Source organism: Melospiza georgiana, chromosome 11, assembly GCF_028018845.1.
Source record: "Melospiza georgiana isolate bMelGeo1 chromosome 11, bMelGeo1.pri, whole genome shotgun sequence".
NCBI lineage: Eukaryota > Metazoa > Chordata > Aves > Passeriformes > Passerellidae > Melospiza > Melospiza georgiana.
The window spans coordinates 13,432,256-13,457,116 of NC_080440.1; the positions used below are offsets into that span (position 1 = coordinate 13,432,256).

At 37.9% G+C, this 24,861-nt stretch overlaps 2 protein-coding genes across 2 annotated transcripts in view; one reads left to right on the forward strand and one right to left on the reverse strand.

Annotated features, from left to right (window-relative positions):
• The window catches only part of CACNA2D3 (calcium voltage-gated channel auxiliary subunit alpha2delta 3), a 382,632-nt gene that overhangs the window by 46,653 nt on the left and 311,118 nt on the right, over positions 1-24,861 (reverse strand). The window lies entirely within an intron of this gene.
• Positions 853-23,544, forward strand: LRTM1 (leucine rich repeats and transmembrane domains 1). The gene is made up of 3 exons (XM_058031828.1): positions 853-862; positions 19,294-19,890; positions 23,108-23,544. Exons 1-3 carry the CDS (start codon positions 853-855, stop codon positions 23,542-23,544), a joined length of 1,044 nt encoding a protein of 347 aa, XP_057887811.1.

Below are 24,861 nucleotides of genomic sequence, written 5' to 3' on the forward strand. Positions count from 1 at the left end.
GATTGGCCATTTAATGCCATAAGAGCTATTCAAATATACTTCAAAATGTTTTTGAGCCATTATATTCTCCTGAGCAATCCCTAATCCTTCAGCACTTGACAACTGCTGAACAAAATATCTGTGCTCCAAACTACCATTAAATCTGTGTTTTACAAACTGCCTACATCAGGGGGGAAAAGGAAACAGGAAAACTTCAAAATTATATCTCCCATGTCTCTAATTCCTAGTTTAGCCTTCTGGGTGTAGCAACAGAGATTTAGATTAAAAAGCTGAAATTGCACTGAGATTTTTCTAAATCTTGTGCAGGAAGGTATCCAGAAACTGCCACAAATAACAAAAACTCTAACTGACTTTTCTGTGGAACGTACACTTCAAAGTATGAAATATTCTTCCACATTTGCAGGCTTGGTTCAACCAAAATGGCCAAAGGATAAAAACTGTTCAGCCAGGAAAAAAGGAGTTTTGTGTTCACTGCTGCCTTTTCTCCAGAGTCACAGAGGAGGGTGGGCTGGAGCTGAGGGCAGGCAGGAGAACAACTGATGGGAGCTGAGAGAGGGGTAGTTTGTGTTTTGTAACACAAAATGTACCATTTCAAACAAATATTGCAAATCCAATCTTTTGTTTTAGTCACATTAGCAAATTTACTTAGGTGATGGAAATAAAAACCTTTAATTCTGCCTACAGAAAACAGTTATTTAACTCCATGAGATTCCTTCTCTCTGTTTAATAAAGTGGCTGCTATTTTTGCAGTGCAGACCCTATGAAATAACAGATGGTTGAGAAGGACAAAGTTAAATTCCTGGCTCACTGATAATTATTGTTAAATAAGTAATTTCCTTGTGCATCGATTCCATGGCTGAAGGTAATATTTCACTCTCTCAGTGGGTTGCTTTCAGATGGAACTACTGGGAAGTGCTCAAATGCTGCATGGCTCAGGGCTGCTTAGTATCAAGGCAAACATGAAGCAAAACAAATAACTGCTGAGAATAGATCAGGATTGCTTGTGTTCCTTTCAATCTCTGTGGTTAAGCAAATAGACAGGAAGATAAGGAAATCCTTCCTTAGCAAATTACTTCTGTGCAAAGAATTAGAATCCTTCTGAGGTTCTGAGTAAAAAGAATAATTTCCTACTCAAAATACGAGAGGAAAATAGATTAGACTGATTTATTTCAGGCAAGAGAGGAGCTGAGTCTCCCTACAAACCTGACAAATGGATTCCAAATACATGATTATAGGAAAAAGTAGCAAAAGCTAAAGGGATTTCCATTCTCTGAAATACCTATACACTATAACACTGTATATAAGCACTAGATCAGCAAGGTTACAAAAATATCTTAAGGTCTCCATTCCTTTTCCCACAGAATACAGTAGAGATTAAGACCCTCTCTCATACATAAAAGATGCCTAAAATCATAAGAACATTTTGGCCTCCTATTTCCAATTGAATTATCTTAAAAGAGGTTTAACTTGGCTTCAAAATGAGAAATGTTGGACACAGACTTGTAGCAGGATTATTTTTCAATCTGTATCACCTCTGTGTATTGAGCTTAAACTATTTAAAATTATCTTCTTTCTCTGTTGTAGTATTAGCTCTGATTATTATCTTTTAAAATATCCGATAACTACACGTGAAATATTCCAGAACACACTTAAATACTTTTTAAAAAGTTGATTTCCCTTCTATTTATACTCTAAATCTGTTTCAGTTAAAAACCCATCTTCAGCATTTAGCTCAGGCAAAGAAGGAGAAACTGACTCTACAGCCCAATGCACAATCCTGAGAAATAAACACCATAATTGCCAAGAACAGCCAATACAGGTTAATAGAAGACTCCCACCTACCACTAAAGATGATAAAAAATGTTGTAAGACATAGGGTTTTTATTTAGAATAGTTAAAAATAACATCTAGATATTTTTCTCCCCTCAATTCCAGGAAGTCTTAGCTAACAAATTAGAGGTATTCCAACAAGACCTCTCTATAACATAGTTATGTAGATATTATTATAGACAATAATACAGTTATGTAATAAGGAAATAGTTATGCTCCAGTATCACCCAACATAGCTGTACTCTCAGTGGCAATCATTCCTTGTCATATGCAGGATATATAAAAATGTGAACAAGCACTTGTGAATTGGGCACTTCTCAGACTGCTTCTGCTCCCAGGTTCAGTTTCACTTGCACAGTAAAATGCAGTCTCACCTTTCCAAACTCCACACTTCACTTAGCTTCCCTCTCAGTGATCTTTCCCCTTTTATCTACACTTTCCTCTTCTCACCCCTGCTCATTGTTTTCAGTTCCTCTCTTCAAAGAGAAGATCTTCAGAATTATATCATAATATGAAAAATGTATTAGTTTTATTACCTGGAATGACTGACTCTGATGTAAACACCCCAACAACAATAACAAAAACCAGCCTAACAGTTTAAGTCTGGCTATTTTTTAATATACTGAAAATACAACTTATGTCTGAAAGCATCAGGCAGTCTCAGTCCTGGATGGTAACACCAGCCATCCTCATAGTGAGCTGTTATGGGTAGCCTGTAATAAAAGAGCCAAATTGACCAAAAATGGACTGAACTATTTAGAAGTTATACACATTCTTCTGTTTTTCTTAAAATAAAGCATGGTTCCTACCTCAGCAAAAATAAGGTATCTATTATTCATTTGGATAAGATGTTATTGTTTTTCAGAAACTCTTCTTTGCTGTGAGTTGTTTTCTTGTGTTGTGGTTTTATAATATTTTCTTATTTAACTCCGGGACAATTTCTAATGTTTTTACAACTAACTTTGTTGTTTCTTGATGTGGAACCTTCTTGTTCACTCCACAATATGTCTATTGCCTATGTAAGTACTCTAAAATTATTTTAATACTTTAAAAATATTTTATTATTAAATCCTTTGAAATCCATGTAAATGTGCACCTACCTTTTCCATCTCAGTTTGAGCTACAGAGCCTGATATAGTGTCAAAAAATATCTCAAAGCCCAACTATCACCCAGATTTAGATTCTAAACAATAAGCTGGGAAAAAAAATCTTGTATTATTTATGGCATCTTACCTTTATCTTTTTGTCATCAAGTAAGTGGAATGACTGAGAGATATTTTTAAGTCCTATTTAACTATTGGGGGTTTTTATGTGAGACAGTTTTGACCACATAAGTTTTAGCAACATAAAGACTACCTCTTTCATCAGAGCTATTGTGATGCAGGCTGTAAATGAGTGAATTCCCCTTAAATGGGAGAACTTCTGCCTCTTTACTCAGAAACTTCAAGCCTGATGCTTTCTTCCAGAAGATTTTCAGAATTAGTGGAAGATGATGTGTGCATGGAGACAACCAAGCCAGAGGAAGGCAGCAGGTAGGAAATGGTGTTTCGTGGAGGCCAAGCTGGAGCAGAAGGGGAGGAGATGCTGGGAAGCTGCAGGGAGGCCAAGCTGAAGGGGAGCAGGATGATGATTGCTGGGAGGCCGAAGTTCATCCAAACTCAAAGCACCAGGGAAAGCTGAAGGCTTGGTTTGCAGCCAAGCCCTGACAAACTGAGCTGTGGAGGGCAGTCTGGGAACATCATCAAAAACCAGACTCCCTCTGACTCCCTGACACACATCTTCCTTCTACAGGACTAATGAAGTAGCAGCAGGAGCAAGGAGGAAACTCAAAAAGGATATAAATTGAGTGTAAACATAAAAAAAATATAGACACTGGTGACTGGAAGTCCATTGCTTTTTCAGGAATCTTCACAGGGGATGTTGGAGAGAAAAGGTTATCTGTAAATTAGCATTGAGACAATCACCCTGTATCCCAAACTTTACAGGAGAGCAGCTGATGTTCTGCCAACACTGTGACAAGGGCTCCCACAGAATTCTGCTCACTTACCCCAGGATCAGCTTTGTGCACCAGGAGCAAAGCTCAAGGGAAGCACTTGAGAATCCATCTGTAACTTTTTAAAAAAACCAAAACACCCTGAAACAAACCTCTCATAAGCCTGGAGGAAGGTAACCCCTGGGTATGAAAATTTACACTTGGTGCACTTTGCTGGACAGGGAGGTGCCTTGTTCCTGAGGAATGCAAGGAGTGCAGTGACAGCATAAAGGAGGGGCTTAGGTGGCCCACTTTGAAAAGGGTGAGGCAAGGCACAGCTCAGCCCTGTCTGGTGTCTGGAGCATCCTCCCTGTGACTTCAGAAAATACCTGACACCTACTGGCACCTGGCTCATTGCATTAGCAAAAGAACAATAGAAAGGAAGCCCCCCCAAAAAAAAAAGAAAAAGTAAAAAGAAAACTGACTAGTACTACTTTTAGCCTCAGGAAGTTTCAGCAGCCTACAGAAACAAGGCAGGAATCATCACAGAGGAAACTCTGCTGGTGGCAGAGCTTTTATGAACTCCTATGAGCCTTCAACTTTCTTCCAGCATGTCCTAGCACAGCCACTGCTCTGACAAATAATTCTGAATTCCAACGGTATAGGAAGCATGTGAAGATTGAAATCTGACCACAGTAATGCTAAAATAATGAAGCAGTGAGAGTATTTTTATAACTCCCTAACCATTTTTTAGTTTTATAGGGTTTTCTTGCAATTTGAGTACTACCCATGACTGAAAGGAAAAATAGGAACAGTATGGATTTATAAGCACTTTTACAAATCTTAAGGGAAGATCCAGGACTTGTCAAGTTCTCAGAAAAAGCTTTACTTCTCACAGCTGAGGTCCTAGTTCAGAGCAGCACAGCCAGGCTACCTTTCCATCTCAGCCAAAAGGCTGTGGTTTCAAGCTGGCAATTAAGGAACCCTAAGAGGCTCAAAGTCCAGACAAAGAGCCAGAAATTGGGATATTTATCTGACTATCCTGTGACCGGATTCTCTTAGGATATATAAGACTTTCTGCTTCCACTTGTGACTAAAACACAACACATGCAAGCCTTGATCACGTTTTATTTGCAGGCTTCATTCTGGCTACTACTTCAACAGGTTAACAGAAACAAAATTGTTTCTACATTTCTCAGCACTGTGAGAAGGCTGACCTCAGACATGGGCAAAGCTTCCATCATAATTTCCAAGGTGGTTTACCCCTCCCAAACTGCAATCCTGTCATAGCAGAATGGGTACAAGTTGTGCTGCTGCCAGACACAGAATACTTTGGAGACACTGAGGATAAATGTAATGGCATCCACACCAAAGTGAACTCATGAGTTCTCTGTCCAGTCCCCACCTCCAGGGGGAGGGATCTGACCCAATCCAACATTTCCAGCCTACAGAACACACTGAGCACCAACCACTCCCTGTCTGCTGCTGTCACCAGGGGATTTGTGTCCTTACAAGGTCTATGGATCTATGGAATCTCATTAGTCAAACCAGGCTTGGGACACTGAATGAGCAAACACTGACATTTTATCAAACCACACCATTTGGAAATAAGTCTTGGATCTCTTATTTACTGAGTCATAACAACAAGAATAGTGATAATCTCTACAAACTGTTTGTGCTATCCTGTGATTAGCAAATTACTTTGAATTGCTGAAAATATGAGTCATGCTACTTGAAGTCAAATAATACATCAGAAGGACCCCATAATGAATAAAAATCTCCAGCCTTTCAACACCATATATGATTCATAAATGAAATGTTTACTGTAATGCTCCAGAATAGTTCTCATATTTTTATTTTTCTAAGATCACTACTTTAACCATGTTTTTGCTGTTTAACCACGTGGTGACAATCTACAGTTTTAGAAAAGAATAAAAAGATTTCTGTGTCCAAAAGACTAAATGCACATATCCTTATGTGTTTGAAATTGAGTAGTACCAGAGTGTTCTGCAGTTGCAAGTTCAAAGAAAATAACACTGGTGGATTTGCAACCTCATTTAGTTTGTGTCTTTTACTGAACAATTTTAAAAAAACAGTAACAGCAAAAGACACAGATTTTAAACTTTTCCATGAAGAGTATTTGCAAAAGCAGATTTGCATACCTTCTTTTTTCATTTTTGGATCAAAAATGTATTTTTATTCAATATCTGTGTAGAAGAGAACACAGTTGCATCTTGGTTCAGCAAAACAGGAGTCAGCATTAGAGCTGTAAACTGGCATTCTTGGAATCTCCTGAACTGGAGGTTTAAACCACATCACAAATAGAAAGCAATCTCAGACTAATAACACAGAGATTTTCCAGTATACTGAAATATAAATTTTATTCTCTTTTGTATTCTCCTACTTTTTATGTCTTATATAAAAAAAAAAACAACAGCATCTTTCAAGATGTGTTCAGTATATTACAAATACCTCACTTGAAAGTCAGTTTCTAAAACTATGGATTAACACTGGTTGTAATCTGAACATTTTCACATTTACTTAGATTTATTTCATAAGAACATTTTATTGCCACAATTTTGAATCGTGGCCAAGAAGTGTTACCTATACCTCTCAGCAATGACCTGTGTTGGGGAAATAAATTTCCCCCTGTATTGGGGAAAAAAACTTATCTTTTGCTTTATTTAATGTGTAGAAGTTCATGCCCATGAACGGGGAAACAGTTAATGCCGTCCAAGAGGCCAAGCAATCAGGGGTGGAATTAAAACTTTCTATTTACTTTTCATACCAGATTTCAGGAAAAATAAGAAATCACAATCTTCAGAATTGCTACATAAGCCTGCCTAAGTGCCAGCAGAGATGGTTGCTTCAGGCTGATCTGGTGTATTAAGAGGTGTTTTCACACTGCTGAAAATTAGCCAACAGCTTATTTTCTTCATTAGAAAAAGATGAAATCAACCTCTTTAAAGCCACAAAATAAAAAGAACAATATATTGACCAACTTATGACCAAATACAAAACTAATAAATGTTTTTAATTGATACTTCAAGAAAAAAACTCCAAAGAAATAAGGCTTTTAAAAAATGTTGAGACTGATAAAATTAGAAGGCACTGACACACTTTAAAAGTTTTTCATAAAGTGTCAGCATTGCCCAAGACTTGTGTGCCAAGTCACGATCATAAGTGAACTTCTGTGGGTGAGTTATTAACTCCTGGAAATAGTGTAAGTGCTGACATGACTTTCACAATAAAAGTACGACTGGACTATACTTCACATAAACTGCTATCAAGATGCTTCAACAAGTAGTCTATTATAATTTATATACTGATGATTAGCAGGATTTAGCTGTCAATACAGTCTTAAGGCATATTTTAGAAGCATAAATTGGGAGTTTTGAGGGAAATCAATATAATGGGCACCAAATGTAATCCTCTTTAATGTAATAGCTTTGAAATAAATCAGGAAGGTTTCTGAAAGGGAGATGTCTGATTATACATTAAACTAAGGATTTATCATACAAAATAGCTTCTCTTGTTAATAAATAGGCTGATGGGTGCAAATTCAGCTAGGGCTTTTGCCTGGAAGGTGTTGAGCACCAGGCTGATCCTGGTGGGCTTTTCAGAAGCACTTATTTCAAACTGCAATCAGTAAATGTTGGGCTGTAATTCTGAAGTCTCTATCATATTCCTAGATATAGGAATATGATATATCATGATATACCATATATGATATATATACATTTAAATAACTTTGAAATACCATTTTCCAAAATGTAGACATTTACAAATGACAAAGATTCTCCTGGAAGTTCTGCTATAACACATTTATAGAAGATAATTAATTTCCTAATTAAGGCAAATTCAATCAATGCTTTATATTTCTGCTGTTTTATAAAAAGAGTTCTGGAGCATAATTTCTAGAACTACTAAATCATCTCAGCACATCTATAGTGGAAGCAAACATCATCTTCTCCATTCTCGTACAGTACAGGGCTGATATGCCTGACACTAAGGGAAAAGCCCTCCTTACTTTTATTTAAAATAAAAGGAAATTAAAACCACACATTAGAGTTGAAGTAAATTATAATAACCTCCAATAAAGAATATTTAAACAGATTTAATTTATATTCTTATATAGATTCTTGTCACAAAATGTCACAAATGGCCACAAAAGGCATAAAGAGAAGGGTCTCACACAAATTTCCCTGCTTTATTCTGTTTCAAAGTGCAGATAAAAAGCATCTGTAGGGATGGAAGGCTCTGACTCTTGCATGTGTCAGATTCTTTTACACTGGGTTAACTTCACAACTAAGACTCCTTTAATTCAATGAGTTTAGAGTGTAGCGCTGATCATGCTCATATCCACAAATCAGAATTTTAACTGAGTTTCCATGGAAACACTATATGTCCCTGTTTTCCTTTTAGACAAGGCTATGCCTGTTTAACGAGTTTGCTGAGGACAACATGTTTTAAGTTACAATAACTGGAGCCAATACTTCCTAATTACATTACCAGAAGAAAATCTACAGCAAAGCTTCTACCATGGGAAACCATTGTTCAGTCCATCTCTGAAAACCAGGAAATACCAGCATTGCCATTGCTTAAAATGTGTTAACTGGTCTTCTACACATAATCTCTCTTTTAAAAATTACAGCATTGGTCATGATTTATGATATTCATATATAAAATTATTGCATGGAATCTGAACTTCTGTGACATTTCCATCAGACCACTGGAGACAAGGTAGGCCCAGGGTCTGAAGTACTGAAGGCTTAGGGCTGTTCCTGGTCTAAAGATACCCTATAAATAGGAATTAAAATCAAACATTCTATTCTTCAGGGCAATTTTTCCCCCATAGTATTAGCCTAAGAAGAACTCTAGAAACCCAAGTCTGACAGGTGCCATCATCTGTCCAAAAGGCGTAAAAATTTTTGACTCTTTGGTATATTTTGTTCACCATTTCATGATATTCTTATATAGACTATCAGAAAGGATGTGCTGTATTCACACTTTCAGTTCAAATCCTGTGTTGATGGAAGGGTGATACATTTCTCTAAGATTTTAGGAGAAGAACCAGGTCCTAGTTCAGAATATTTAAAGAGATGCCTTAGCAAGAGTCCTGTGACAGTACAATGCAGAGGACAGTAGACAGACAGGGGTTTTTACTGTTTTAGTTTAAATCTGCACTATGACGAAACTGAAACGTTGTTCTACATTATGAATTTCACCCAAGATCTGTTTAGACAAAGTATTACAGAAAATCAAGCATTAGGTAACTTCCACTTGTTTCTCAAAACTTTTTTGCATTTTCAATGTAACAAAGTCTGCAGAAGTTCTAAAAAAGGTATCTCTTTACTCCAAAGCTAAGAAAGCAACAATATGTAAAAGTATGAACAGCTGATGGCATATAGAAAAACAGAGAGTGTTCACTTTCCAAGGAAAAGCCTATTCTACAATTGCTTGAAATACAAATATTCACTTAAGTGCCTGGGTTTGATCACACCTCCCAATCACCACAAACTACAAATTACAGACTGCTCTGCTCTTTCTTCTTTCTAACAGGTTCATAGAAAAGAAGCTTGTAGCAGAAACTAATGAAAACCCTTCAAGATCTTAATAACACCAAAAATCTCAAGGTATGGAAATTATTATTTCACTAAAGTTGGGCACATGATGATAACTTCACCTTCTAAAGGCAGAGAGCCCACTCCTCCCACAGAGCACTTTGAGAAGGGAGAAGTCAGTAGTGCTGCTCTTTGAACTCATCTGCTCTAACTCTGCTGAAACACAGACACAGAGGAAACGGACACTGTCATTTTGAAAAGGGAAAAAGATAAAAAGTCTCAGCCAAAATATGAGTAACCAAGCTCAGCCCTGCCATTATATTCCAAAATAACAGACTGCAGGTGGAAATAAAAGCAAATAAACATGAAAACACACCCTTTTTGCTTAAGACAGCTATAGCTTTATAGAGAGAGAAAGCTCAGTGAGGTTGGGTACTCTTGAGATCCCACCATAAATTAAAGAATAGTAAAATAGGAGTGCTTTTGGGTTAAAAGGCATTGTATTAAATGACAATATGTATTACATCTCTTTACTTCAGCATCACCCAGTGTTGACACAGAAGTCAGATATAAACATGGAAGACAATAAGATGAAATCAAAATTTAAGTGTTGTCTGAACTTTGGGACTAATAATATACTTTTATGCTGTACTTTTAAAAATTTATTTTCTCACAGACGTTCCAGCTGTTGTCTTAAATTTGTTATCATCTCAACTAATTCATGGGCTTGAGAGAAAGTTCATCCTTCAGCACTTTAGGGGAAAGTGAAACAGAAGCCATGGTCAAAAGCTTAACAATAACTTTAGGTAGTGCAAACAAAAATGAGGCATAGCTCAGACTGTCAGGACTTCATAATTTATACCAAACCTAAAATATTTTCCTCCCTACTTAGCAGATAGCCTGTCAGCCATTTGGTATGATCCTCCTAAAAGATGTGTTAAAACTCAGTAAATAATTTTCCTTTTCACTAAATCAAGGAGAGACAATTATACAGTGGACATACTTTATAAATTGTAATCAATATTGAAAAAAAATTCTATTAATGAGCGGAGAAACCATAGAATGAGAATCTTTGGGGATTCTCAGCATGAAAACAGGAAATCAAAACAGGACATATAGCCAAAACAGACATGATAATACAGAACAGGTAAAGAGTGTAAGAATAGTGAAACATGATGTTCCTTAATGATTTCAATCTTAAGTATCCCTTACTTGTCACTTGGTTATCCCCATCATATTGCTTCAATACTGCTCATATAAGCTGCACACCTACATATACAGGGTTTTAGTAAAGTTTCTTTTTATATTTCATAGCTACACTTTTGGGGGTTGTTATTTTTTTGTTCGCTTTTCTTTTTTATTTAAAAGCCTGTTGTTTAACTCCTGAATACATTTCCTCCCAGGGTATCTGAAATCTGTACTCATTGTCCCAGTGTTTCTCTCCCACATTACACTTTTAGAATCAAGTTCCATGACTTTTAAGAGTTATGTTTACATCAGAGGGATCAAGAGGTTTAAATTTCAGTACCTATTAAATGAATTTAATTATCCAACCAGTTCCATTTGGATACACTGTTACTGTTCTTCACTAATCTATAACAGATTTTCCAGTATTGTAATTCTCATTAATAAAATGCCCTCTGAAAGAGTATTTTCTTTTTATTTTTTAAACAAAAGTCTTCTCAGTAGACTATTTTACTATTATTTTACAAATTCTAAACAGAAGCATCATTACTCTGTATACCAGCTAAGTTTCCCAGGGATTTATCCTGTCTGAAAATGGCAGAACTAACTAAACTTGACCTGTGAGAAGTCCATCCATACACCTCACTTACCCTGTTACTTCATTTAAAACATTCTGTGGAGAAAAGAGGGTATTTTAAAAACATCCTTGGAGTTTAAAACCTGCTGACAGACTAAAAAGAAGAGGGTGAGGAAAGGATAACAGCATGCTATGGGATCTCTAGGATGTTTTCAGAGCTCTGCTGGTGCCTGCAGCTGCAGCAGTTCAAGCAGTAGGGATAGCAGAGTGCAGAGAGAAGAAGGAGACTGGAACAGCAGCAATCTCTGCACTGCCTTGTAACATTTATCTGCTGTTGAAATGAGGAGCAGGGGCAGCAGGTAAAGGCATCTGCCTCATTCTGCTCACTGGAGCCACATGGGAAAATTCCCAATATCCCTGCTGTGCTTGTGGGAGCAGCAAACAGGGACAGTGTGGGTGCTGCCCATGGACCCTGCCCAGAGCTCTGGGCCAAAGCTGCTACACCCTGCAGAGGGACAGGCTGGGAACAGGGACCCCTTAAAGGAGCTGGTCCTCCCCACTTCACCTGCTGCAAGGTAAAATCCTTTCAAGAATTACAGTTTCCTTTTCCCTTGCAGCAAAACATCACCCAATGCAAATGTTCCATCCCAGTTTGAATCCAAAGCCACTAAGCACATCAGTCCTGATCCAATGGAACACTTACATTTCACTGATGATTAAATCCACCAAAATTATGTATTTAATGCTTATCAGCTGCATAATTTTAATGTCAGGTTAATTGCTAAATTAATGAAAAACAAAAAAAGTCTCCTGTGGATATTTCCAAAGTGTTGCAAGAATTAGAGAGGTTTAACTATTTGACTTTTTACTGCAGCAAATATGCTCCTCACTTCTGCAAGATTCTGTGTTCAAGTGACTACCAGGGCAAAAAGAGTCCTGTGAGCCCATAAACACAGGAGCTCCCAAATTTAACGGTGAATTTTACTGAACTACTACAGTTTGCCTTAAAAGCACAAAAGGAATCAATGAAGTATGAGTTCTCCTTTGTAGCACAATTGGTGAGCAGCAGCATAAGAAGCATTTACTGCACTTTAAAATATTTCTTCATACACTGTGAACATTTCAAAACCTTTTTACAGATGTTGCTCAAAAAATCCTTCCAATTCTTACAAGAGCTGCCCTAGTAAATCAACCACTCAGAATGCACAGGAGATTTATATCCTGGTCTTAAGTTTGAGTTCAGGGTGAGCTGTGACCATGAACAGAAATTCTCATTAAATATAAAAAGGAAACAAAATCACTAAGTAAAAGTTCTGAAAAAATTTTGATGAAGAATAAGCTATCTAGAAAAATAGCAAGTGATCTTGCTATTGTTTTAGAGAGGACAAAAAGTGTCTAAAATGTCAAGATGAAACAAAAAGTACACCTGTATTTATTTTTGCATGTGTTTATTTCTAGCCAGTTTTATTTCTTTCATTTCTCTTAGCTTGATGTCAAGCAATCTTATTTTCTATTTGCAGTAATGGCACAGCGAGTTCATTAATTTACTTTTACTGGAGATACATTCTATCTATGGATGCTCAGCATGTATAACAGGTGGTTGACATTAGTCAGGAAATGATTGAAAATTGAATCTGCACCCCCTGCTGCTATTTGTGATGGAACAAATACTCTGCTGACACTTAATCTGCCCCTTGCTGCAACTTCATCTAACTTGCAATTAAGGTAAAGACGCCCAGCATCTTTATTCCCTGTGCTTCAGCTCATTCTGAAGGCCTTGCAATCATCCTGGTCATTTTTCTACCTACCAAACCACACTTAAAGGCTGGAGTTTCAGCATTTTCCAGCTAAGCCCTTCTCACCTCCATAAATTTATTCTCATTTTGTTATGGGAAAAGAGTACAAGCCATATTAATTTATCAGAGAGTGATATTAGAGTAATAAAACCACAAGAAATCAAGAATTGCACTACTTAGAGGAGGGGACAGGGAAGGGGAAAGGGGAAAGGGACAGGGAAAGGGACAGGGAAAGGGAAAGGGAAAGGGGGAGAGGAAAGGGAAAAGGACAGGGAAAAGGGAAGGGAAAAGGGAATGGTGAAAGGGTCAGGGACAAGAAAAATCTGCAGATAAAGGACTGACCCAAGCAGTTGTTCATAAATTGTTAACAGACCTGGTGACAAAGACCTGGATATGAATATTGAAAGATTTTTCCAGTCCAGATCAGAAGAGCAATGTAGAGAAAACCAGAGTTCTGACCTAGGCAGAGAAATTGCTCAGCCTGGCTGTCCCTGGTGCCCAGAGCTCCCTGCCCCTGCCAGGCTCCCAGCCACCCCATCCCCAGCTGGAACACAGCATCTTCCAGTTCGTCTCGTCCACTACTGCATCTCAAACTCTGGCCTCTCCTAGAGGTGTCAGAGGAAGGTGTAAAAATTCCTATAAATAATAATTATGGAAAAAAACTGCCCACAGGGAAAGGTTTTCCTCCATAAGTTGTGTCATTAGTGGTTGATTAAAGCCCTCAAGAGTGAAAGTTTATATCCCTTCTAAATTATATTTTTTCCCCCATGAGGTAACTATGGCTCAAGATTATATATGAATCCTACTAATCTTCTGGCCCAAGGATAACTTTCAACAATGCATTTCATAGATTAATTACTCACTGTATAAACAAGTACCAGATGTATCTAAGTAAAGCAAAACAAGCCACTGGAAAGGAAAAATTGGGCTCTTCCCCTGTACAAAATCACAACTCTCTGCCTGGTTTCTTGTTTCTAGAGCTGCACAGCATTTCTTCCCACCTGAAAGGGACACAATCAAATAACACCAGACTCATAACAGTTCAGACACAAAGAAATCATGGTGCTGTGTCATAACCATAATTTGATATTATTAAATTCTAGCTGATATTCCTCTCCTCTTATTCTGAAGAACAAAGGATGTCTGAAGAAACCCAAAAGCCCACCTCTCTGGTAAATACGGCCTGATTTTTAAGGTATAAATCTTCCTTGAGCCAAATTCAGTTTGTATCCATTGGCTTATAGTTCTGTTGTAAAAAGCAAGCAGAAATAGTATCCAGGGCCTTCCTCTAAGTTTTGTCAACTTTTGAAAACCCAGTACTCTGCCAGGAAATATTTGAGAGAGTCCTGAGCTCTCAGAGTACAAGGAATGTTCTTGTAGAAAAAAAGACATGAGGGACTGCCAGGTCTCTTTTGCCCTGTCACCTTTACATGTTGTTCTGACTCATGGGAAAGGGCACAACCTCTCTCCATCATGCACTACTGTATTTTTTCAAGTGCCAGTCAAAGGGGAAGAATTTTAACAATAAAGGTATGGGCTGTTTCACCAACAAATACAATTTTTTTCTTCGTCCTGAACCAAAATGAAGAGGGGTTTGCATTTACCAAAGTTTCCTTTAGGGTCATGAGCAAGAGCTTAGCTGTTTTACCAATCTGAGACACACATTAGTAAAGAGAAAGCACATGCCATTTCCCTGAAAGTATCTCAGTTTTAATTCCTTCCCACTCAAAAGCATAAGGAAAATAAATCTAATAAAGGGTATGTATAGGAATTGTCTGCTGTGGTCTTGGGAACATTTTTTAATATAGTTGTGTCTGCCTGGACTCAATATACAATGCAATGGAATCCAAATCCTGTAACTTTTAAATATCTGAAATATTTAAATTGTTTCCTTTCTGCTAGAGTTTAATTAACATAATGTTCTTCTGTAAAAGAGATGATTCTTACACATAGAACTCCCTTAAAGCAGATGGCAGTAATTGCTGCAACAAAGAGTTTGCTGGCAAAGCAGAGACAGGGCTGCCCCTCAGCCAGCAGGATCAGATATTAGCTCACGGGGCTTGCTCTCTGCAATGGGAAACATACCTTGCTGCAGCAAGGCACAGGCTAATTTAAGGGGCTGCAATAACAGTTGCTGTACCACATCAGACAACTGAAAAGAATCCTGCTGGTAGTTCAAAAGGCCAGAAGTAAGAGTAGGTTTCATGGTTATCCTGTTTCTGGCAAATCTCTACCTGTGACACGACTATAATTTTCACCACATCAGACTTCTCTGTCACAACCAAAGTTTTATTCCTAATAAATGGGAAGAGGACATGGATTATAGGTTGGGGAAACTTCTGTTTACAAAACATGTTCATTCAGAGTTCTCAATATAAGGAAAAAATAGCCACATCTGCATGAAAAGCAAATTGACAGATTTAATAATATGTTTCCAAATCTGAACCCAGCATGAAGATTTTTTAAAAAGTAGTAACTTCTTATACCATGATTCCAAGTAAATACAACAACCTCTGCATTATTGCTGGAACTGAACCTCCCACAGGGCTTAACTTTCTATGACCTTGTCCTGTGAACATCTCTGTAATATGGTGCATACTAAAAATAATACAATTATAGTTGCAAAGACTTACCTAAAATAGGAAAGCAGTTAAGAGACATTCTTTAAGCCCACTGTTACATGAAATGAACTGCAGTGGGAGCTTTTATACCCATCTGGTCAGCAAATATTAGTTAAGATGGAAAAATAACTTAAAAAAGAAACCCTTACAATTCATAAGCTAAATAAAATTATAGATTCCAAAAAGAATTTAAAAGCATCTTATCACACAAAAACCCAATAATATAATAGCTATTACCTCCTGCAAGGTTAATCAAAGGTCATGAAAAGAGCTGCCACTGATACAAGGGATGAGTTAATGTATGGAGAATGAGATGCTAAAACAAGAAAAAACTACCCGACTTAATTCTCTGTAAGAGTATCTATAGCTAACATGGCTACAACTTCCAAGGAAGATGCTATTTCATAACAGACCTTTTTGCATTTAATTGTGTCTTCACTAAAATGATTCACAGGTATTTTTTAGATGGTCTTAGAAATAGCAAATAAATGTATCATGCTAAAAACTTAAAAAAGTTTTTTGCATTAACCTGACATTAATCTAAAGTACAGTACAGTTGATCTTTAAGCTTCTCTCCCTTTTTGGTGAAGTTGAGGTTAACCAGGATGACTGTGGTACAGGTTATCTGCATTTGTAGTGCTCCTCCACAGTAAATCCCAGGCTTCACCCCACACCAGGACAAGGTGCCATCCATCAAGAATGTCAAGGATATTAATATCTGCTACTCACAGCAGGAATCCTGGGATCCTCAAGATGAACAATCATTGTTTACTTTACAGAATGAGGATTTTCCTACATTCTCCTTCACTGTTCCCATGTACCCACTGCTCCTTTGGGTATCTTGGCTGGTGTCAGAAACAACTGAGCAAGGCACAGGACACTGAGAGGGACAGCCCTGCCTCTGAGCCAGGGGGACACAGAGCTCAGCACAGGCTTTGGGAAACCAAAAGGCACCCATCGAAAGATAGGGTTACTCTCTTCACTAGGGAGGGACACAAGCTGCTCCAAACTCTCACTGAATGCAAGAAAAAAGTTATTGATTCTGAGTAACACATTGGAGAAGGTTGCCTAGAAAAGTGATAGAATCTGTTACTGGAAATACGGAAGTCTCAACTTGACAGGATCCTGGATAACTTCTGGTACAGACCCTGATTTCAACACCAGTTTGGACCTTCTGATTTTTCTAGTACTCCTTCTAGATAATTGCCTACATCATATAAATTTTGACCTGGAAAGTGAGCTTTATGTGATCTTTTCAAAGCACCTAAAAGCAGAATTTGTACCCAAGAAAGCTGGATTATAGTTCTGAAACGTTTTGATTGCACAGCTTCCCTCTCCATAGGACAAGCTCATAGATGGAGTGATCATATGGCCTGGAAAGACTCAATTATACACGAGATCTCTCATGCCTTTCAGCACCTCTGAGTTCCATCACAGTCACAAGCCATTAATCCTTTTATTGCTGTAGATGGCACAGTATGAGTTCTACTGAAGAAATAACAAAGAAACAAGCCAAGGCACCACTCATAAAGTACAATTTTAGTATCATCTGCTACGTCTTTCCAATATCTTTCAAAATGAATTAATTTGTTCAATATTCATGGTGACTATACCAGGATGTGTGCCATTTTTATGGAAGGAGCCACTGGTCCTGCATTCCCAAGCCATAAAATCCTGTCAGCACAACTAATGGATGTCAGATGAATAAGCTTAAAAGAGCAAACAAGGGCACTGTCAAAACCATGTCATCAACCCACAGGACTATTTGTAGTGATATTATACACTCCACTGCCTCCAGTCACAGCCCAGGATAATGAAAATCCATGTTCAGATCTTGCAAAAATTGACACAGCCTGGCTAATAACCCACCAGAATTCAGAATCCATACTGGATATTAAAAAGGCAGCTTTATTTTTTGTGCTTTGCTTTAGATGGAGATTAAACAAATTGAAGAGGTGAGCTTATCAGGTCATTATTTGTACATTACAGCTGTTCAGTCAGAGCTGGACAGACACTGCTTGCATGGCTTGCTGTCTGATTAAGAGGCAGAATAAGTCTCTGAGAGTCATAAAGGGGGGAGAGGGGAGAATGTGATTAAGGAAAAAACCAAAGGCTGATAGAGTAATTGAGTAGAAATAGTTGCACTTCTACACAAGTCACAGACACCACCTAAAACATCCTCAAGGAAGGAAACTGGATGAGCACATTACAGAGTTGAAGTGGGAATCAGAGCAGTGTCTGTCACTGTTCAACATCAGAAACCTGGACTGAATCTTCCACCAGGGGAAGAACAAGCAGAGCAGAATGAAAGGTGAGATCCTGAAGCATTCAGATTAATAATGCAATTTTTCTGTTTGCAAAGCATTTCCTTGCCAAGCAAGAGTTTATTTTACCTCTACCTTGGAAGCTGTGTTTCTGAAGCCAGCTGTGGCAGAACGGTGCAATGAACTGAAAGTATTGTTTACCTTGCATGCAGGAATGTTGGATTCTTTCAACTGAATTTCATGATGCAGAATTCAGTATTGGAGAAGATTATGCATAATTTTAATATAAATATTTCATTTCTGAGAGAAAATTAACGAATAATTTGTTCCTTAAACTATAGGCTCAAAATACATATTTCATTTATATATATATATTTATATATTTACCATATTTCTTACTAGAATCATACATTATTTGATCAATATGGTATTCCCTGTTAGTAATTCACATTTGATCTTTGTAAGTCAATAATCAGCAATTATTTTATTTCCAAAAGGTTTCAAGTAGCAACTAACTAAAATGTTTTCATTTTGAAAGAGTAAATGGTAAAAATTATTTGAAGCATCCCAAAAACAATGTTAGAAAAGGATTCATCACTCTAACTTTCCTTAGTCAAAGAAAATCTAATTATTCTACACTGAGTTTTTTAATGCTTCATTATATGCATACAAGCATAGCTTTAAGTACCCTGTTTTCAAAGTTAAGATCATTAGCAAGATGAAAAAGGGAATTTTTTTTTCAGTTAAAACCACCAGAACATCAGGGAGTAGCAGATAATTATAAATATGAATATTGCTAAGTACTCCTCTCAACTAATTTATATTTTCAGAAGCTTATTGACAAATGTCTGGTGACAATGTAGAAACCTGTATCAATGGGAAGTACAGGGGCATTCAGAGTAGGGAAATAAAGCAAAAAGAATAAATGGATATTTTAAAGGGGAAACTTAGAAAATCTGAATTGCTAAAAAAGTACTGCTAATAGTTTTTATAGCTATGACTTTGAAGCTTGTAATTCTTTTAATGGTTCATCGACTCAATTCATCCTGGCAGTGATATTAGTAAAACCAATGAAAAATAGAAGTTCTGCTTGTAATTCTTCTGACAAAGATGTCTTAATGTTGTTACTACCACAGAAAGAGGGACATTTCAATTTAATAGTTTTAGAAGAAACTGTCACATTCCCTTCAAACATCACTGCTCTGCTGATGGCAAATCCTCTTGAAAACCATTGGCACTTCAGAACAAACTATGGGAAGAACTTCATTTTAAGATCATGGTAGCATTATCTTCATTCTGCGTTATAGAAGTACTTCAACACTATCTGTAATTTACTTATGTATTGTAGAAGAAATGCACTCTGTGCTATCTACATTACTGTTTATTGTGGAACTGTATACCCTCTCGCTGTGTTTATGACCTGTGTATTGCCTAAAGACAAACATTCTAAACTAATTTCAAATCATCTTTCACTTGTGATACAGGTAACTGGCTTTTGATTTGGAGTGTCACCTTGTTGGCACACACAGCTCACAGCTGCCCTGAAAAATGCCTCTGCCACAAAGCCTCAAAGACTGCAGACTGCAAGAACAGAGGATTTACTGAAATTCCTGCCCGTTTACCCCCTGAAATTCAGATACTACAGTTGCAGAACAACCGTATCTGGAGAATCAACCAAAACGCATTCACTGCAACGCCGTTACTCAAAATCTTGGACTTGTCTAATAATTCTATCTCAAGTGTGGCACTTGGTGCTTTCCAAAAACTGAGGTATCTGCAGGTTTTAAACCTAACCAGAAATTTGATTCACTATATAGAAAACAAGACTTTCAGTTTCCTCCCACACCTAAAGGAACTGGACTTGTCATCCAACAGCATTATTCGATTGCCTGAGACATTTGGAAACAGCACAGGGAATATAACATTGCTCTCTGTGAAGCATAACAAACTTCAGAAAATGGAAAGAATTCTGCTGGAGTCACTTCCAAACCTGAAAGTGGTTCTCTTCAAAGATAATCCCTGGCAATGCAATTGTAATATCTTTGGCATGAAACTGTGGCTGGAGAGTTTTCTATACAGAGGTAAGGAATTTTTCTCATTACATAGAGTATACATGAGAACATTTGAGCACAATCTAACTGATCTTCACTTCTATGAAATTTTAATTTAATTAAAAATTCACCCCACACTGTAGGTCACTTCCTCAAATAAACACTCTAAGCTATATTCTCATGCATAGGTCAGAATGCTTTTGTAAATACAGGTGGCAAGCTAGAATCAGAGAGAACTGGACTTTCTCTGGGACTTTGTATTAGTGCCCAGAGAAAGAGCAAGGATGCACACATACCCATAGAGCAGGCACAGGTGTGTTCTGTAGTGTGTCAATTCAGATATAGACATTTCTAAATACAAAACAAGTAGACTTGTGCACATACACTGGTTTTAATTCTACCAAAATATTTTTGCTGGAAAACAACCTACTGTTTTAAGGCTTTTTACCTGTTGCATGATGGCAAACATCAAGACAGATATCAGTACTGAGCAAACTTTAGAGAACACAGGATTCTACTTTTTCTATCAATTATGACTTAGTGGTTCTTTAATATTTTATGAATACCTAGTATCACTTCCTAATTTGTTGTTAACCAGAAGAGGAACGCAATTCATTGGCAATTTCCTGATAGAAATGTGCCAAGGCATCACACAGGGAAAAGTGAAGTTTATAAATATTAGTGGCAGTATTTTGGTCACACCTGCTTTTAAATAGATTCATGAGTTATGCTGTGAAAAAGATAACATGATTTAATTCTAACGGAATTATGTGTAAGAAGAAATTAATTTATTTCTCCCAGGAGGTATGTTCAGACTGAGAATTCAGAACAGCAGGGCAATTTTCTTTTTTCTAAATCAGGCTTTGATGTTTGCATGTGCCCAAAGCTCTGATTGCCTGTCTCTGTACCAGAGTGGTGTGGAGCTTGTTGCAGCACAGGAGATGTGGAGGTGGCCCCTGTGGCTGACACTGAGGGATTGCCTTTTGCAGGGACCAGAGCTCTTCAGGCCATCTGGAAACCCATCCTGGCCTTGCCGGGACACAATTACTACTGCAATGGTCTTCCAGTGAGGTAATTTTTAGAAAAGACAAAAGGCTAAATTCCTCTCAGCAATAAAATCTGCGTATTTTGAATAGATAAAATATTACTTTATCACAGGGCTTTAGTCTATTATGCTGGAAATTCAGCAGGGATTGACTTCTATGTGCAGAAGAATGAAATGATCCAAGATAAATGCATCAGATTATCTTAATTACTCTGCCAGCAGTATAAATATTATCATTTATTTCAAAAAACAATGTTGTCTAGAAATTCAGTGATGTTCTTCCATCTTTCTGAACACTGTACCGATTGATTAAATGAAGTGACATGGAACTTACAAATTAATTTTAGCAACAAGCTTTAAGGGAAGCCCAAGTGTTATGTTCTCTTCTGTGTTTGTATTTCCCTAAAATTATTTGTCTGAATCACATAAAGAAAAATTAGTTACATTACACAATAACATTTCCCTCTACTTATATGACACTCATGGGATGAAACTTCACAGGGGCTCTGCAGATATTTCTTGTATGTCATAACAAAGCAACGTAAGTCCAGAATATTTGAGTATTTTTTAGCTAAATCCATCCTGGGCAATTGACATTTCACGTACACTCACAGGAAATTATAGAGAATGCTTCAGTTCAGGAGGAACACCAGGGTTCTGCTCCAAGCACACATATTTAGTTACTTAAAACCATGAAAGGATAAGAGTTGAAGGATTTGGAGGTTAATCTTTATCCATATTCAATCTAACACATTGAAGATGTCTGGAACCATGCTTTGGGTTTCACCATTAAAGACCAAGAGACCTGCTATGCTCAAATCTGCCCTGGAATATCAACATTATTTGTGGAGTAGTCTCCAGATTTCAGTTTGGCTCCATCTGTATTCACTACTTTCAGGATGAAAATTTCTGTGCCTGGCTTTAGCTGAAAGGTGAATTATTTTGGCTAGAGAAGAGAAAGAAAATTCAGTTGATTTGATTAGTTAATTTTTAAAAAATATGTCAACATTGATTTTGGCCTTGTGGACTCCTTGACACACCACACCCATAAAGCCCTGTGCTCTGACCGGGCTATGTTTGGTGTATTCTCCTCTACACACTGAGGAACAACCACATAATTTACCAGGACTGTGGATTCCTAATTCTCTCCCCATTGTACTAACAACCTCCTTGGGGAAGCTGGCTCTAAGCAATCATGAAATTTAGCATTTGAGCAGGGTAATAGATTGATTAAACTCAACTCCTTTATACCTGTGTATATTTTTTTACCACAAGTCTTGCTTCAAAAAATCCCTCATGGGTAAATAAAACTTAGTGAACTTTCTCTTTGCCCTGTTACAGTTAACACATGATGTCAGACCAATGACAATTGAATGCAATATTTCAATTAAGTAGGAAATATTTTCTAAATACTTTGTTTTCATTTTTCACCATAAAAATTAGCAGTGGTCAGAAGTTGAACAAACCAAATTTGCAGTTACCTCTTTGTTTATCTATGACAGTTCTTATTTTTCTACCACTATGGGGTTTTTTACACTTACATCCATAAAAACACAGATAACCTAATTCCTGATGACCTCTTCTTGAAAACGCTCTCTTATGTGAGTTTTGAAGTGTAATAATCTCACCACTGACCTGATTGAACAAAAACCTTTAAAACATACTATAAGTCTTTAAAAGCAGGAAGTTGAAACTGATGATAAATTTACCACAGGTTCATGTTAATTTTATATTAAGGTGATTCAGCAGCTGTCAACTGTAACCACATTTCTCTTCACAGAGAAAAGCAAGGCACAATTCTTCCCAAGAATATTTTTTCTGGGTTTCACATTCTCTGAACCTCAGAAAAAGTGAAAAACAATTCTTGTCATTTGCTCTGCCTGTGTTTGTGCAGCAGTAGAATGCAACATGGAGACTGTTTACCCAAAAAAGTGATGGCATTTTGTTTCCTTGATGTTTTGTTTTTCTATCAAGGCCAAGTGTGTGTGTGTGCGTCGGGACTGTTGGCCGACAGTCACAAGATTCTGTGCAGTTGTGCGCAGAGTTGAGTGATTGGCAGATTCAGTTTAGATGTAATGTAATACAGTATAATACAGTAATTAATTAGCCTTTTGATAAGATGGGGTCCTCCTCATCTTGTGGGGAGGAGAGGGCCATCCTGATTCGATAGCCAAATATCGAGACCATTGTTTGTTGTTTCAGGAGGAATCAGCGACGGCATCATCTGCTCAGCGCCAGGCGTTCGGAAGGGGAAGGATCTCCTCAAGGTTCCTTATGAGCTCTTTGGGGCCTGTGCTCTGAGGGCAGCCCCCATGCCCCCCGCCAGCAGCCATCAGTGGCCCGGCTCGGAGCAGCGGGCCTGGCCCAAGCACGGCCCTCACGGCGAGCCGGGCGATGGCGGCCGCGGCGGCTGCGAGCCCAAGGCCCGGCCCAGGCCCGTCAGCCTGCGGCACGCCATCGCCACCGTGGTGATCACGGGCGTGGTGTGCGGCGTGGTGTGCCTGATGATGCTGGCAGCCGCCGTCTATGGTTGTGCCTACGCCGCCATCACCGCCCGGTACCACAAGGAGCACCTAGGCCCTGTCAGGCAGCACGGGACACCTGAGGAGAAAGAGCCCTTCGAGAGCTCCATGGCTTGAGATGCCTCTGTCTGTGGATTATTGAAAATAAAGGCCTCGCTGCAGTTGAAAAGCCTGGAATCTCAATAGCGTTGTTTTAATACTAATTACTGGGGTTATTTTCTATCTTTTTTTTTTGTTCTCATACTTTTAAAAAATGTAAATATATATATTGCTTGGAGTATCCACTAAGACTTCATATAGAACAACAGAATGTGTTTACTTTTTGTGTGTATATTCCAAAGTCACTATTTGGCTGAGTGTTTGAGATCACAAAATATTGATATAGCGAGATTAAAGTATTTCACCATCCTTTTCTAACTCTTGATGCAGTATTATACCAAAACATGACCTATGATACACATACAGTCACTGACTGACAGGAGTGATGTTCTCCAAAGAAAAACAGAAAACAGCCATCTAACTTAGTTCAATTAGTTACATTTTTACTACCTTAGAGAGTACAAATTACTATTCAATTCAAGATGTATACAATTGAATAGCAGTTTTCAAACCTGCTACTCTGTGCACTGCCACTGATAACAGAAATGTGTTAAAAGCACCTCCAAAAATATGTTTTCAACTTTTCAGTTTGCCCCAGAAAGCAGCAAATAAACCTTACATTCATTTCCTAGCTTAGAAAATAGGAAGCACCTTGTTAACTATTGCATATAATTTTTTAATTACTTAGTAGGGAAGAAAGAAGAGAGCTGGGAAAATGCTGAAGGAAGAAATGCTAAAAGAAGTGCTTTGGATACAAGCCCCAAAAGGATTAGACAGAGCATATTTGAAGACACTGCCTGATATCCTGCTGGCTTACAAGCTTGCTGCAGACTTTTCTGAAGCCATTTATTCCCAAATCCTCACACAAGTGCTCCATTTTGCAAATGCCATGCTGCAGATGCAGCTCCCACCACAGTGCTGCCCTTCAGCAGGAGGATAATGTTGCTGCATGTTTACACGTCCTCCCTCTCAGAGGGAACATTCAGCTGGATTCACTCAAGGCTCCATCCCTGCTCTCTGCAGAGCTCTTTTGCCATCAGAGGAAATCAGAGCCAAAACTATTTGAATATCATAGGTTTAGAATTCCACAAATATTTTGTGTGTGCAGAGGTAGTTATTTTAATGGTTCACAGAAATTATTTTAAGGCAATCAAGAGAGATCAGGAACTCCATTCACCTTTTCCAAGACTGGATAAAATACATTTTAGGCTATTTGTGACAGACATCTCAAGCATCCCCTAACTGTCCTCAGTGACAGGGATAAAGAGCTGTCCAGGTAGCCAATGCAGAAATCAGCATTTTTTATAGTATGGAGGAAAAAGGCCATGGAACAAT

What these genes read in the sequence shown, in the direction of transcription:
- LRTM1 (XM_058031828.1), top strand. An exon ending in GGAGAGTTTTCTATACAGAG is followed by an intron (nt 19,891 to 23,107) that starts GTAAGGAATTTT and finishes TTGTTGTTTCAG; the next exon opens with GAGGAATCAGCGACGGCATC.